This window comes from Zonotrichia leucophrys, chromosome 1A, assembly GCF_028769735.1.
Source record: "Zonotrichia leucophrys gambelii isolate GWCS_2022_RI chromosome 1A, RI_Zleu_2.0, whole genome shotgun sequence".
Classification (NCBI taxonomy): domain Eukaryota; kingdom Metazoa; phylum Chordata; class Aves; order Passeriformes; family Passerellidae; genus Zonotrichia; species Zonotrichia leucophrys.
The window spans coordinates 22,168,091-22,184,421 of NC_088170.1; the positions used below are offsets into that span (position 1 = coordinate 22,168,091).

General features: G+C 38.3%; 1 protein-coding gene across 4 annotated transcripts in view; it reads left to right on the forward strand.

Annotated features, from left to right (window-relative positions):
- MSRB3 (methionine sulfoxide reductase B3) overlaps nucleotides 1-16,331 on the forward strand; it is an 81,535-nt gene that overhangs the window by 31,657 nt on the left and 33,547 nt on the right. For all 4 annotated transcript variants that reach the window (XM_064701876.1, XM_064701879.1, XM_064701877.1 and 1 more), the window contains 3 exons: nucleotides 3,189-3,297; nucleotides 5,108-5,185; nucleotides 15,427-15,455. In XM_064701876.1, coding sequence (XP_064557946.1) covers nucleotides 3,189-3,297; nucleotides 5,108-5,185; nucleotides 15,427-15,455 — 216 coding nt within the window. The remainder of the gene's footprint in view (nucleotides 1-3,188; nucleotides 3,298-5,107; nucleotides 5,186-15,426; nucleotides 15,456-16,331) is intronic.

Consider the following 16,331-nt stretch of genomic DNA (forward strand, 5'->3'; position numbering starts at 1 on the left):
ACTCTGAGCCTGCCTTTATGGCTGAGCTGCTGAAGCATTTTGTTGCTGTATGGACCCTTTCCAGAGCCCAAACCTCATCCCATCTATGGAGAACCAGATGGAGGAAGGTGGTCAGCCTGCCCATTTATTCTCTAGTTTAATAATTAGCTCAAGAACAGCTCCATTACTAGTGGCAGTTTTTCTTATATTGGACATCTTTGTGTAGCTTCATGTTGTCCCCTCCCAGAATACAAACAGTTGCCTTGAATGTGATAGTCATCTCATGTCATAAAGGAACAGCTGCAAAACCAGAAGGAAACACTCTTTTACCAAAAATTATGCACTTTTGTCCCTCTTGCATGTATTTTTTTTTCCTAACTGAAGGAATGTATTCCTAGAATCTCATCTAGTATTTTCTAGGATTAATTGCATTTTTATAGAAGCTTGTAGGCTATCCCCATTTCAGGTAAAATACCCCTATATCCTCTGCAGTCAGGGATGAGTCTTGCTTTACCTCCTTGCCTCCACAGCAATAGGGAAATAGTGTGATCTATTTACTGAGCTATCTGTTTGTTGCCAGCAGTTAAATAGTAAGTACAATTAATTTAATAGGGCCGTTCTTGAATGCTGAAGGCTGCACCAAGGGATTTTCTTTATAATTTGTAGTGCAACTTTTTTTTGATCGATACTCAAATTACAAACTTGAAGAATCCCTTATTGGGATCGGTTGCATTTTACCTCAGTTTGGCAAAATTCCCCTGCAGACATAAACAATTGTTTGTACTATAAAACATATGGTTAATTATTAAAACAAGGCATACAAAAGATCTTTTTTTAACACACTTCCTAGTTCTGATCATTGTTGCGGATCATGTGGCATCTAGAAATTTTCTTATGCATATAGTAAACCCACAGATTGGAGAACATTAAATTTGTAAATAAGATGAAAAATTATTTAAGGAATGTAAAGGGGGCATACTGACTGTTTAAAAAATCAGTCAGTATTTTCCCTTTTTCAAAGTGAAGTTATGCTTAGTTTGCCTTTTTGCAGCAGCAGCAGCAGCAGTTATGGAGAAAACAGAATTTATTTTTTAAAATTATGGCAGATATTTTAAAAATTGAAGAGATGTTGGTTTGTAAGATTCTTTGTTGCTCCCTAGACTACTTTTTAAACTGAAATTGTAGAGAAAAGACTGTCTCTCAAACAGTTTCTTTCTGAGCTGCGTAATGCAAGATAACAATAGCTATTTATATAATGCATATGCTTCCTTTCCCTGTTAGCTATTCTTTGAAAGACTTATTAGTCCTAGAGTCCTGCACGTTTGGAGAATAAAAACCTCCAAAGTTTGACATCCTTAAATAAGCAACCAAATGTTATAAAGAACAAACCTCACTTACAGTTAGAAAACAATATTTACATTTAAGGTTGAAAAGCCAGGATGTAGGAAAATTTTGCTAATTTGGAAGGTGACCTTTAAGTGCACCAAAACCAAATAATTTGTAAGCTATGGCACAGGGCACATTCCTGCAAAATTTGTGTGAATACTGCTTTAGTGGTTCTTGAAAGACAAACAAAGAGACTTGGAATGAAATCTTTATCCCTCTCCCAAATAAGATTGAAGCTAACAAAGGCATACAGCAGCGCTCTTTCAAAGCTTGCCATTAAAACGAAGACTCTGCAGCACAGCTAATGAGATGGGTCAGAGTGGAAAACAATCTGTTTTTAAGAATGTTTAGATCAAAAGTAATTTCTAATCTATGAAATAAAGTCGCTTTTCAATACTTTTCTTTCACTAGTAAAGCTTTTTATGTTTGCACTATTTACTTCAATCAGATGTTTTCAATTTTACTTTTTTCTTCCTGAAAATACTTCCTAGGGTTAGTTGGTAGTGACCAACAGCATTATTCTTTTTCTCTCTCCCCTATTCACCCACCCCCACACATTAAAAAATTGAGAAAAGAAGAGGGGGAGGAAGAAAGAAACATCTTTTCTTAAATGATTTGCAAGCATCTGTGCTCTAAGCTACTTTTTATGAACGCTCCTTAGTAATGACTCAAGGTAAAAAAGCAGAAAAGCATCCAATGTTAGGAAATTGCAATCCAATACCATGTAATTTAAACCTGCCATTGCCTCTCCTGTACTAAATGACATACAGATGGGTAGCTCTGTTGCCTCTACTTTGGGAACACAATTGGTCTTTTTATGAGTGTATATACATTTCTAGCAAAAATATTTTCCTCGGGAGTGTTTATTTCTTATTGCACCATATTTTAATTACTGTCATAATTAGAGTGCTTTTTCCCTGCTATATTTTGTCAGCTAGTTTTTGCCAATGCTTATCAAAGTTACCTGAATAGTTTGCCATTTATGTTATTACTTTGTGAATTTTCATTCCCAGAAGTAACTTTATTGTTGTTTTTTGCTTTCACAGTGTGGATTTTTGCACTATGCAACTGTCTATTTTTTACTGTAATCCTTATTTACTCCTTGGATTTTCTGTGTGAACTAAGCAAAGTGTTAAGATTAGATTTTCAGAGGAGGGTAATTTCAACAGCAGCCCTCCTTTGCAACGAATTTTACAACAAGTCGAACCTTGTACAACTTTGTGCATAAAGAAATTACTTACTCCTTAGGACTCCTATTCTAGTGCTTCAACAGTGAAAAAAGAAAAAGGCTACTTTTTTAACAGGGAAAAGGTTGAGGATGCAACTAGAAATTAAATCAACCTTACTGTAATTCTGAAGGTTAGAATTGTTTTACAGCTACTTTTAAGGGTACTGAATTTTCCAGATGTTGTGGCTAAACATCATATGCCCATTACCATAAGTCTCCAATATAGATGTCTTGTAAAGAATGTTTCAGCTGTAGTTGGGATTTTTGCAGATCTTTTTTTAATGGTCGAAAAGCGGTACTTTCTTGTGAATGATTGTGTGCACAACAATTTAGTGTATAACACACCAAAGGGCTTTGGCTGTAGCACATTGTCACTGCTCCAGTGGAATCACCTGGCTCTCCATAAAAATTCTTTTCTATACTTATATTTGAATAAATAATCAGCTGCAGTTCAGCTGAGCCATTCTTTGTGCATTAGGGACCAGCCTGGTCATTGACAAGTGAATGCAGAAGCTATACTGTGGCTGTCTGCCAAAGCAATTATTCAGGATTTAAGCTAAAAAGGCTCCTTCTCCCATATCCTCTCCTTTTGCAGGGTCATGTAGGGATAAAAAGGACTGTAAGGTGGTCTTTTCCCAGGAAGAGCTGAGGAAGCGGCTGACACCCCTGCAGTACCATGTCACTCAGGAGAAGGGGACTGAAAGGTAAGGCAGGATGAAAGAAACTCAGATCTAAAAACACAGGCATCTTTCTTTTCCACCCCTCCTCTTACTGCTGTTTCCTCACCTTCCCTACCAAGTTTTGTTGGTTGTTTTCTTCTTCTTCCAGGATTTCTACACTTGTTTACTAACCCCTACAAATTAACACTACTGCAAAGACAAGCATCTGCAACAGGGGGGCCAGGGCCAAGGGTCTTGTGTGACTTTTTCTTTTAATGAACACTGCATGTCTTATAAAGTCACCAGGCTCATAGTTAGAGTCTGTTTTTAGTTTACTACAAAACCTGTGGAAGTAATAGTGGTTTAGGTACACTTTTTTTGGAAGACATCGCAGTAAGCAGAACCACGAGGGAAATGGCCCTGTGCCAGGAGGCTGGAGTTTTGAAGGTGGCCATTGTAAGTATAGACGTTTTGGCTGCAGAAAGAAGGTAGCATAATTTAGTTCTTTTCCACCCCACTCCAATTTCTTTTTGAAGCACATGTGGAGAAGGTATTTATTGGCTCATTTGTGGTTGGAATGTCAAAAATTTTCAATAACTGCCCTCACATGGCTTTAGTCGCTGGAACCCAGCCTTAAGTCCTGGAGGGGAAAAAAAAGGACAGACTTCCAAGATTGTTTTTAGTGAATAAAGTCTCTCTCTCTCAGCTGATTCCAGCCAAAGGTAACTTGCCAAGGCCCAGCCATTTTTTGTTGTCTAATTTATACCACTGAGCTTGGCGCAAGGCCCTGGCTTTACCTCTGCTCTAAACGTACTAATGATGTAACTGCTTGTTTTCATTCAAGAGCTGCAAGGACTCCCTGCTGCACGTGGGGTCCTGGTTAATAGGCAAACCTTTTCCTGACAGCGCTGAATTTGGTGGCTGAACGTGCCAGAGAGGCTGGTGGGGACAGTCGCCCTCCCCACTGCAGCCCTCTCCGTCCTGCCATAGCCCTGGCAGGGCAAGGGGACGGTTGCCTTTGCTGGGAGACCTGCCTTGCCTTCCCCCCAGCCCTCCGTGCTCTTGTGTACGGGACCAACAACGTGATTTAATGCACACAAACAATCGGAGATTAGGTCATTCTTAAAAATCCTGTTTATAAAAAAAAATTGGACCTCATAAAAAGGGTGAAAGGATAATAAAAACAAGCTGCTGAGCACATAGGCTTTTTGTTGGGCTAGCGCAGCTGATTCGTATTAGGTGAATGACCTCCTAGCCTTTTAGATTGTTAACTAAGAAAAATATTCCCTTAAAGCTGGAATATTGCTTTTCAACTGAAAATATAAGGCGCGCACAGCTTGAAATCCTGGACCAATTATTTCATTTTCAGCTACAATGTCTGTGCCGCCCGGGCAGCCGGCGTTGGCCTGACCCAGCGGCACGGCTCTGCAGCGCCTCACACCTCGCTCCACTGCAGCCACCGAGCCCTGCACGCGGCCCAGACGTGGACACAGCAAGGTGGGGCAGGTTGAGCTACGTGCCAAACAATCTGTGTTTACGAAAACTTGACATTTCACTTGCCAGATAGGGGAAGACTTCTGTTCTATCCTTTTTGGTTTTGTTGTTGTTCCAGCCTTTGAACTGTGGGACAATTTGCTTCCTTTTGCATGATGCGTAACATCCGAGGCACACTAACGAGGATGTTCCCCTTTTCCTGTGCCTGCTTTATTTGCTACCTTTAATAAAAAACAGCTGCCAACTTAAAAATCGTGGGCTTCTTCTATAACATTTTTCTAAGCACTCAACTACTTTAAAAATTAAAAAAAAAAGGAATTCCTTTATTTAATATTAAAATGCGGTCTTGTTGTTTTACCAGTGCCTTTGAGGGGGAGTACACACACCATAAAGCTCAAGGAATATACAAATGTGTTGTTTGTGGAACTCCTTTATTCAAGTGAGTATGCTAAATATAGTTTTGAGATTTTTGTCTCTTAGGTTATGTATAGTCTTGTATATATTTCATACATAATTGTACAAGGTCATTTCATAAAATCACACAATGGTGTAGTCATTCCACCTTTTAAAGAATACAAGAGAAGCAATATAAATAATGCTGTAGTAAAATTAATCTTATAGCAAATATAAAAAATTAGGATAAATAAGATAGGAAGATGGCATTCAGGTAAAAGAGGAAGTATGACAGGGGAAAAAAAATCAGTCATTTAAATTTTTTTCTATATGCATCTCTGCCAAGTAATTGTAACAGTCTTTCACTGAGTCAACCAATACTGAGGTTTGACTGTCAGAATTACTTCCAGGTAGCTTTAAGAGATACCAAGTGGCAATGCTGAATTATACATACAGCATTTTAGCTGATGATGGAAAAAAAAGTAGATGCATTTTTTTAGAATTCAAGCAGTTAAGAAAACAAAACTGTGTAAAATTTCATTACTTATTGAATTTCCATTCATCCAAATTAGCACACATGGAGAGCTGGTTTAAAAATGCTCTTTAGAAGTACTGTGGGAATTATAGCCCTAAATTTGATGCTAGAAGGAGTGCTGATTGAATTCCCTTGATCACTGCATTGTTCTACATAGATTCAGTTGTTGTTTATGTGCTTTTTCTTATTTCTGGCTGCTTGTGTTCATTCTGATGAAGAATTTAAATTTTTTTTCTTTCCCCTCCCCACCCCGTTCTCCCTAACTTAGTCCCTTGCACTTAAAGAGGTACCTTTACAAGAGCATGAATCAGGATGGTCAGGATAGCAGTAATACTACACAATATTGTGCCAGTAATAGGTTAAAGGAAAATACAATTGATGTAGTTCTAGAATCACCAGATGTGGCAGTGATAGTTGTCCTCAGGAGATGTCTGTAAAATGAAAGAAGCACCTGGTCTCTGTAATGTTTGATTCCTCTGTCAGAAGGATTACCTGCAGAAACTGGTAATAATGTGAATCTTTTGGGTTGAAAATCTGATGGTTACAGACACAGCCAAGACAATAGTCTCATGTCATATGTTACTATGGTCCTTGGCTTGCGGGTGCAAAGTGGGGATCCAAACTCTCCATAACTCGTCTTTCTACTCTGCTGCTTAGACTGCATTCCACTGCTTACTATAGCTAAATCTTTTGAGGGGAGATCCTGGCTCTGTTGAAGTAAATTCATATTTAGCAAATGAATACAATGGAGTCAGGATTTCACCTTCTACCTTCAAGACTAGCTTCCTCTCTATCATCTGATGGAGAAAGAGTAGGGGTTTTTTGTGGGGTGACTTTTGGACAGCAGTAGTATACATAAATTAATGTGAACTAGTTTCCAGTTGCCTTCAAAATAGTTTTACGATGGGAAAAAGCTGCAATATGGGACTTATCTGTGATTATCTCAAGTGTACAGTTTGCTCTGGCATAGTCTTGAGTTAATGAGTTGGATTTCTCTTTTTAAAATGAGCTGTATGGAAATGTCTCTGTTTTCAGATCTCTTTGAGACTCCTGTGGATTTCATGGGAGGAGAGAGAGAAAGAGGAAAGTTATTTTTTAATTTTAATAATTCCCAGGCCAGTGGGCACCTGAAGAAAACACCTGATCTATTGTGTCCTGAGATTAGACTGGCCTTAACTCAGCACCCCCAAAGTCTTTGTGTTGCCTTATGAACTCTTGCTACCTCTGGCCTACATCTAATTCAGCCAGTTTTTCTGAGGTGGCTGACAACTGTGGGAAAAAATGCAGAAGCCAGTAGGAGTCCCTCTTCTTTTATTTATTGACCTCAAAATATCAGTATATGATATCTTCCTCAACCAGGGAAGAGAGATTTCTGAATCTTGGTCCCTGATTCAGCCAAGACAGCTAAAAAAGTGAGAAAGAAACACAGATAAGAGAATGCAAAATATATATTTTTTACATTTTCACCACAAAATGTAAATTACTGAAGTATTTCCGTAGGAGTAAGATGCTAGTATATTACAAAGAAAGTCTATTTGCCCATTCAAAATGTGAGCAATTTTTGTGATGTTGTGGAATTTTTTTGGTGGTTTCTTTTTGTAATGTCCAAATAGTTGTCTGAAACTTGCATTTACATTTGTTTCTTATTGATGTCCATTAATTTTTTTTTGTCTTTATGTCGTTGTAATCTGTAAATATATATATTTGGACTATGGACCTGTCAGTTTAACTAGGAAAGAGACTGGAGCTTCAGCAGTAATATTAACAAACTTCAACTTTTAACGTTTCTGATTTACGTTGTTTCATTACCATGTGACACATGAGGTCAGGGAACATATGAATTTTACACTCCAGATGAAAGACCTGTTTTTTGGTAAGTCTTTAAAATAGAACTTTGTCTCTATCACAAGGAAGATAAAAGAAACAATTAGGCATGTCACATCTCTTCATCTACCTACTTGTGCTAGTGTTATGAGAAACATCCCAAGCTTTATGGAGGACATGCTTTAACTTTTTCCACAATCAAAGGTGCCTCACACATAAAATGCATAATCATGCTAGTGGATCTTATTATTCCATCTCTGAACTTTCACGCCGTGCAGTCTCCTACATCCCAGTACAGCTGTCTAAAAAAGCAATTACTGAGAGAGCCAAAAAACTAATCTCAAGAATGTCCTTTCCTGCAAGCTGGTCCTTACGCAGTTTTGTCTTACACTTACTCCAATCTAGCTGTAGACTTATGCTAAAAGAAGGAGCCCTGCTGCCCTCACCTTTCTCTAGGGCGTTTTTTCATGGCTTTCTCTTCACTGGACCTACCTGGTGCGGCTGGAGCATGTCTCAGTGCAGAACTCGGATCTGACAGACAACTAATAAGCCAAAGACAAATTTGTGCTTATAGTTATCAACCATACCCACTTGTGTTAATTTTTTATCAGCCACACTTATCACAGCTGGACAGTCTCCACAGCAGGGTTGTGTTTTTCTGTATCAGTTCACAAAGAGCCACCGATGTCACCCAAATCCTCAGTGTTTTCTAAGGCCAACTGTATTTGCAAGGTTGTGCCTACTTTAATTTTTCAAGGCACTTTCTTATACGTTATTCAAAAATACCATTCTGTCTATAGCCGTTGAAACAGGAGCTTAAAATGGACCTGAGTGAAATACATGGCTCGTGCTACTGCCATAGGAGACCATCTATTCCATATTTAGTAAACCATGGTCATGTCCTTTACCATGTGCAGGACTGTGAGAAAAATGTGGTATAGATGGGAACTGGGAAGCCTGGGAAGAATGATTTCCTTTTAAAAAAAGAAATATTATTGTTTTGTCAGTTTCCAATTTTTAGGGCCAAAGACTCAATTACCAAGTCTTCATAAAACACCCACTGCTGCCCTTATTGCTTCCTGGAAGGAATTCTTGGTAATAGTGTTGGCTCTTGTGAACATATACTAGCAGACACAGCAACAGTCTTATCCATGTTATGTTTTCATTTGGTTTTTGTTGAGCTGTGTCAGGTTTTCTCAATATCTCTCAGAAATCCAATCAAGAGAAAATGAAAGAGTGGTTGGGCAATGTTATTGTACTATTAACATAGTACCACTCTTCCCTTCACAAGACCAGGAAGGATTTCAGTCACCAGGCTAGATCTCTACAAGGTATTTCCTTGCACCAGTGCTGCGTGCTTAATGAATGGTCTTTAAGCTTTCCTACTGATCTTCATATTCTTTGAGGAAGGCACATGAAAAATCAGCACTGGTTATCTGTCTAGGAGAGCCCATATGACATCACTGATATGGTTTCTCTAGTAAGATCCAAAAGAACCACCTGAGCAACTTCATCTCTCTTCACTGTCTCTTCATTTCCTTGGAAGACTGTCAATCCCAGCAGGTTTCTACTTAATGACATTTGTTTGAAGTAAGTTGGTTCTCGCCAGTGTAGGGATCAACATATTGTCTAGGTTGGAAAAGACTTTTAAGATCATTGGGTCCAACTGTTCATCCAGCACTGCCAAGCCCACCACTAAACCATGTTCCCAAGCGCCATATCTACACATATATTAAATACTTTCCGGCCTGGTGACCCAAACATCTCCCTGGGCAATCTGTTCCTGTGCTTGACAATGCTTTCTACAAAGAAATTTCACTAATGTTCAATCTAAACCTCCTCTGGTACAACTTGAAGCCATTTTTTCTCGTTCTGTTGCTTGCCACTTGGGAGAAGAGCTCAACACCCACCAGGCTACACCCTTCTTTCAGGTAGTTTTAGAGAGTGATAGGGCTTTCCCTGAGCACCCTTTTTGTGCTCCAGATCCTACATACAGCTTCCATATCCTTCTCTGGACAGACTCCACCACCTCACCTGGAGTTCTTCTTGTGGGGGGCCCAAAACTGAACAGGAGATACAGCCTCACCAGTGCTGAGTACCAGAGATGATCCTTGCACAGATTCTGATTCTACCGTCCTTGTATGGATACTGATTCTAGTATGAATTTCATTGCTATTTTCAGTGTAAAAGTACAACATATTCTTTGTAAACTTTTAAGTCTGATATATTTTTTCCCTTGTTTGAAATTTACTCTGCTTTGTATTGACTGTTCATCAGTCACTCTGCTTGGAAGAAGTAATTTTCAGCTGGTTTTAACCTCCTTTATGCTTAAGTATGTACACGTATGTACCTCAAGTAAAAATCAGGTAGGGTGAATTGTTATGGATTATGACTGCAGAAGGTATATATTTCTATATTTATCTGTTTATAGCTCTCACATTAAAGACATTCTGTCTCTCTGGACTGAACTCACCCAGAGACTATTCCTCACCATCACTGCTGGTATAAAATGACATGTAGATGTGGCCCTTAGCAACAAAGTCTAGTGGTGAACTTGGCAGTTCTTGATTAATGGTTGGACCTTTAATGATCTTAAAAGTATTGTCCAACCTAAATAGTTTTCTGACGTTAAAACGCTCATTTTGAATTTGGCTTTTCATCAATATGCAGAACAAAATTTATCACATCATCTGTCAATAGTGAATTTTTTTCTTTAACCAGGCTTCTTGAGGAACTAATACAGTGTAATGCTGACTCCGTGTCAATCCTTCTGTAATAATAAAACTGTATCATTTAATCTATTTGACAATTTCAGCCAAATTTTTCAGGGAAGTAGTTATTAAACCTCAAAGATATTAAGTCCTTAAAGCAATAAGAAAATCAGGAAAGAGAGCATACTCAAGCTCTCTTTGAGGAGAGGCCTGAACAAGAGTTCAACTATATTACTAGACTGTAGCAGATAAAATTATGGTAAATAATATATATTGTTGTATTATAATGAGAATCCACATGAGGGTTGAAGAGAGATAGGCATTAGGGATGTCCAACTCTGGGAAATATCTGTTAGTAATTTTGCTGCCTGAGACATCAGAGGATCTGTCCCCTGGCCACAACACAGCAATAAGCTCAGCTTTGCTCTTTCTGCTTGGTTCTTAAAGCTTGGGGACTTCTCAAATTCCCTGATGGTGCAGGTCTTAAAAATTCCTAAGTAGTTACATCAGGTATTTATTTTTACATTGGAATACTGCTGCATTTTTCTTTCTGGAACCTTGAGTTTCAGGAGCTTCCAGAAGCTATTTGGAGCTTCACCTCATGAGTATGATCAGTGACTGCTTTCCAGGAAATGGTTTACATTTTCAGAAGGGTTATGTTTATACTTAACAAGATGGACAAAAGTCTCTTCTCTGGCCCTAGAGTCAAGTGACAAGACATGGCTTGTGTTTTTAACATCAACTCCTTACTCTGAAACTGAGTGACCTGGTTCATTCTGGTCCTTGGCCTGAGCCTCCCCTGCAGTTTGCCTAGGTCCTGTCTAGGGTTTTTATCAGCATGATGAGGGCCAGTGCAGTGTCCAGGAATATGTTCACAACTGAGCATTACTGTCCTGGCCTTCTTTATGCTAGCAATGCTGTAGCAGGAACACAGATACTGCAGCTAGGTATATTCTGTACCACTGGGAGGCAAATATGGGAGAGAGAGGATTGATTGTGTTCTAATCAGTCACCTGGACCAGGACATGGGCTGGCTTGGATTGCATCAGGAGCCTGCTAGGCCATCATCCCTTCAGCAAACTGCCCATGCCAATATGGAATAAAATTCTTTGAAAATCAAATACCAAAGGTGTAAGGAGAGAAGACAAAGCACTCTCACATGATTTATAGTATTCTCAATCATGTTCATAATTCCCTTAAGTATACATGGTACAATCATTAATACTAACACTATTACAAACAACATGGTAACTCTCTGGACTAGAATATTTTTTAACTATAGGCTAGTTCATTTAGTATATGACCATTTTCCTTTAAATATGATCCTACAGTGATGCATCATCTTTATGACTGTAACAGATCTTTATCAAAGTCCTTTTCAGAGAGAAGTAGTATATTGAATGTCTGCCCCTACCAATGTTCTGCTTAGCACAGTTGAAACACAGCCTTGAAAAGGAGCAGCCTGGTATAAACTGCTAATGCAAAGGCCTAGAAAGCCAAGAGGAATAAATTACTTCTTCCATGTTATAATGCAAGGATCAGAACTGCAGAGTACTTTCTGAGAGAGTTGTGGGGCTTCCAAAGTCTGTTCCCTATGTTCCGTCAACAAAACCTATAAAAACCTGTTAAATACTTTATCATGAAAGGTAAAAGAAAAGGCAGTTGTAACACAACAGCAGAGGTTCTGCAGTAAGTCCTCTTCCCTCTCTCTTTGACAAAGGCCTGCTTCCCTGGCAAGTAGCAGATCTGTGTTAACTTCAGCTCTAGTGTGTCTGTTGACACTCTAATTTGTGGCACTGAACAACTGCAGTTTAGTCATACTTAGTAAGGCAGTAGTTTAAAATTCACACTATAGGAACACATGATGGTTATCATTACTCCATTTTTCACTCTCGCTTTGTACTTGGCAGTCTGAAGATCTGGTATATGATGTCTTTTAGGAATAACAGGTAGAAACCCTGCACCTCTTTGCAGTACAGATAAAATGACTATCATATATTGTTTGTGTTTGACTTAGTTATTCCTGGGATCTTTGCAAGTATTGCAGCAGCTTGTGCTTAGCTAAATCTTTCCAGTAGCTCACCATTTCCTTGCACATTGTGTGTTGGTAGCTGAGCCTACTTAACGTTTGTATTGCCATGTGTTGTGTGTAGTTGAGCCATATCAAAGTTGGAAATGAAAAGCACTTCACAAATACCCTCTTGTTCCTCTTTATGCGTATAGACTCCTTTCCAAAGGTATTTATGAATGATCACCTGGCTTTCAGAATACTCCTTTATAAGAGACAGAAGTAGAGAAAATATGCAGAAAGCTATTATCTGTTCATTTGGGGGTGGGAGGGTGGGGCATGGTGTTGAGGCGCTCCCCTCTGGTTGTGATAAATGATAAGAGACAATTTGTACAGTCAGGACCTGGCTATGTAATGTGCATCTTGCTTGGTAGGATGCTTAGGTTGGGTATCAGAGTATGTACTATGATAACAAACAATGTACTGAGGAGATTTTTCCTTCTAGTTAATGTAGTTTTAAAAGTATAAAGGAGTCAGAGTGAATATTTTTGTGTGTAGCAGAACATCCCTTTGGAATGTACTTTCAGCATTTATTTTTTTCCTATTTAATGGCCATATTTTAGTTAAGCATTTTTAACACATGCACAATTAGTTTCTGACATTTTGTGTAACGTGCTGTTGAGAAGCAGATATAAATCTTGGAAGAAGGGAAAAATGCTGCTTTCATTAAAATGGCTGTAAGCTTTTCTTTCCTTCAAGTAGCCAAGGTGACTGTGTTCTTGCAGTGTGTTTCTCTCACATTTGCCCTTTGTTGCTTATTTGCAATGCTAAAGATGCTTCATTATTTTCCTCCACTTTTTTCTGTGCCTTATTCAGATCTCTAACAGTTTCTGTAATATTGTGTCCTAAATTTTACATGGTTTTCCCAAAGGGAAATGGTGACCATAGCACAGGTGACCCTCCTTCTCTTGATGGCTCCTAGTACTACCTCCCATGTTGTGTTTTCTTTCATAACTATTCTGCTGTTGCCAGACAAAGTTCGATTCATTTATCACCCCCATATCAGTTTTCTGATGTGTTGTCCAGTAATTTATGACTGTTTGGAGCTTTGGTACTAATTACAGTGCCCAGTGACCCCTGTGACCTTCCTCCCCATGCACGCTCTGCCACCTTGGCCCTTGGGCCAGTTTGTTGAAGCCACAAATTGCAGTGCATATGTCCATAACAAGGCATTCAGGCTGAGAAGCAAGAGCTCTCTTTGACCCACTAATAGGGAGTATCTACAATTTAGGCAACAAGAAGCTGATTGTGCAGATAAACAGATGCTGAGGGTACGATTCATATGTTGTGTTTGACTATGTAGGTAGTGAGGTGTTGCTGATACTGTGATGAGCAAGAGAGAATAGTGTAGGCAGGTATACAGCAGCTTGAGGAGAATATTGTAAATGAAACACTGACTAAGTAGCTTTAATTCCAACTCAGTGGAATTTCCCCCAGGTTACCACATTTCACAGGGTGGGGACTTCATCCTGCTGGTGTAAATACCAATTGAATTACACTGCCAAACTGTGCATGGGCTGGTGCCCTGGGCAGATAATGCTGCTGATATTTGTGAAGGCATGTCAGCAACGTGCTTTCTTTGTTCAGTGCTTTTGGTGGTACTAAAAATATTAATTATGAAGATATGTCTTTTCCCTCTCACCTTTTCATCTCCTGAGAGTTATATTTAAGACAAAATATTGTGAACACTGAAGGAAGGTGCAGAATTAGCAGCATGGGAGAAGAGAGTTGTTTCCTTTCTGATGACTTTAATAGTGTGAACCTGTTAATTTTTCAGATTATAATTGATTTTATATTTATTTGCTGTAGCTTAGATATTTGGTATACAATTACAATGTGAGTTATATAAAAATATAGAGTGCATGTAACAGCATGTAGAAGCTTATAAAATAAAGTTGAAAATAAATCTGCAATTAGTTTTTGAGCTTCAGTCATTTGTTGCTGAAAAAAGAAGGACTGTAACTTCCCAAAAATACATTCCTTCCTTGATGCAATGTAGAAGGATCCAACATTATACTTCCTCCTTAGAATTTCTGGGGAAATGCATTTTGCTGCCAACATAAGATGCTTTAACAGGTCTCCTGCTGGTCAGACCTTGTGTCCTGCTGTGACAGCCATGACCATGTGTGCAACTGATTGTTAGTGGGCGATATAAATCTGATTGGAACATGCCTGTTAATTGGTTTGAGAGCTCAATATAGACAATGCTGTCTTGTAGCAGATTGTGTAGATAGCCCTAGTCATAGGGTTAATTCTGCTTGACAGCACATCAGCAGCATCTTGAGTAATTACCCAACTTAAGTTTTCCCACAGTTGAAGTGAGACCTTCAAAGGCTTCTACATTTACAAGTATTATTAACCGATATCTGAAACATGATGTTCCCACAAGGGCTAATTTTTTTCTTCCTTTTATTAAATATACAGGTTATAGGGTTCATTTGCTAAGAGCTAAGTCCTTAGAAGAAAACACTACTTGTTAGGGAGAGAAAAATCTGCAGTGCAGGACCAAAGCTAATGGTGCGTAAAGCACACATCATTGTCTTTTTGCAAAGACTTTAAAACAAGTTAAAATTTGGGTCTGGCTCCCTTCCTCTCTCCCACCCCCCACTTTTAAGAAAATCAAACCACTTACTCCTGTGTGCAGAATGAGTAAATTGAAGACACACACAAACAAAAACCTCCTAGGATGTTGCACAATTAAGTACAGATCATTGACTACAATACATATGACATTAATGAAATGGTATCTGCTTCAAAAATAGATTGGAAACATCCATGAATGAGTTAAATCCTCCTAATGACTTTTCAAAAATGAAAATGAATGGAAACTATTTAATTCATACAAACAACTGTATGCTATGATTCACAGTATATAATTTAATCCTAATTCAAATTTATATTTTATTTTCTTCATTTAGTGATCTGCCTTTCAAAATATCTTCTTTGTAACTACAGCATATAAAACAGTAAAATATTAAAGATAATAGTCATTATTTGGGCTCAAATGCCTTTGAATGCATTAAATGTTAATGTACAGAGTTAGACAGTCTGGTTAAAGATGGTATTTGCTGGAGGGATCAGTCTGACAAATGGCTTTTATGGCATAAAGCAATTCTTGTAACTTACGATCTTTTTATTTTCTTTTTCAGGTCAGAAACAAAGTTTGACTCCAATTCAGGTATGTTTACATTTACAGTGTTTTACTGAATGTACACTATTCAGGTTAATCTCAAAAGAGTAGTTTATCAGTTCAAGTTCAGCTTAGTTTTAAACAAACTGGGGTAGGTCAGCCTTAAAAAGGATCTTCATTTCTCACCCTCTGAAAACAGCATTGATTGTTACTGTGAAACATTTGCTTTCATTCCTTTCGTTAGTTCCGGTCTCTTTACATTTTCCCAAAAGATGATAGAGAAGATGTATCTTACAACAGGCTTTAATTGATCCAGAAAAACTGTAATACAAATAAATGATAATACAGACTAAATCAAATGGAGGATTGAAGTTTGAAAATGATCACTGCAATAGAGCAAATGGTTTTCTTCCTGGTGGACAAAAACATTTCATGGGAATTTGAAGTCAGTGCAGCCTCTCTGTCAGGAAACAGATGATTTGTCATCAAATTTTCGTGACAGATGCAGGTACACAATGCATGCCAGACCAGTCTGTAGAGCTCAACTGAGGAGGATTACCAAAAGGCAGTCTCTCCCAAGATGTCTTTATAAAGAATTGTAATGTGTTGTAGGAACTGGGAGGGAAGTGAAGGTCAGCCTAACAGGTTAATGTATATCTAACAAGACAAAAAACACAGGACAGCAAACAGGGGAGACTGTTACTTATTCAGTTCACTATTCCTAGGTGTTCCTTAAAGTAAAACAGTAATAAATTAAGAATAGGCTATTGTCCTGAAGCTAGGTGAAATGTCCATTGCTTGAAAAGGTAATTCAAAATACATTTTTTGTTAAGATGAAAAGTCTGTTCTAAACAGGAAACCTGATATTATTATGGAAATTTTGGTTTTAGACTAATGTTATCTTCTATATAGTTTGCTTAATGC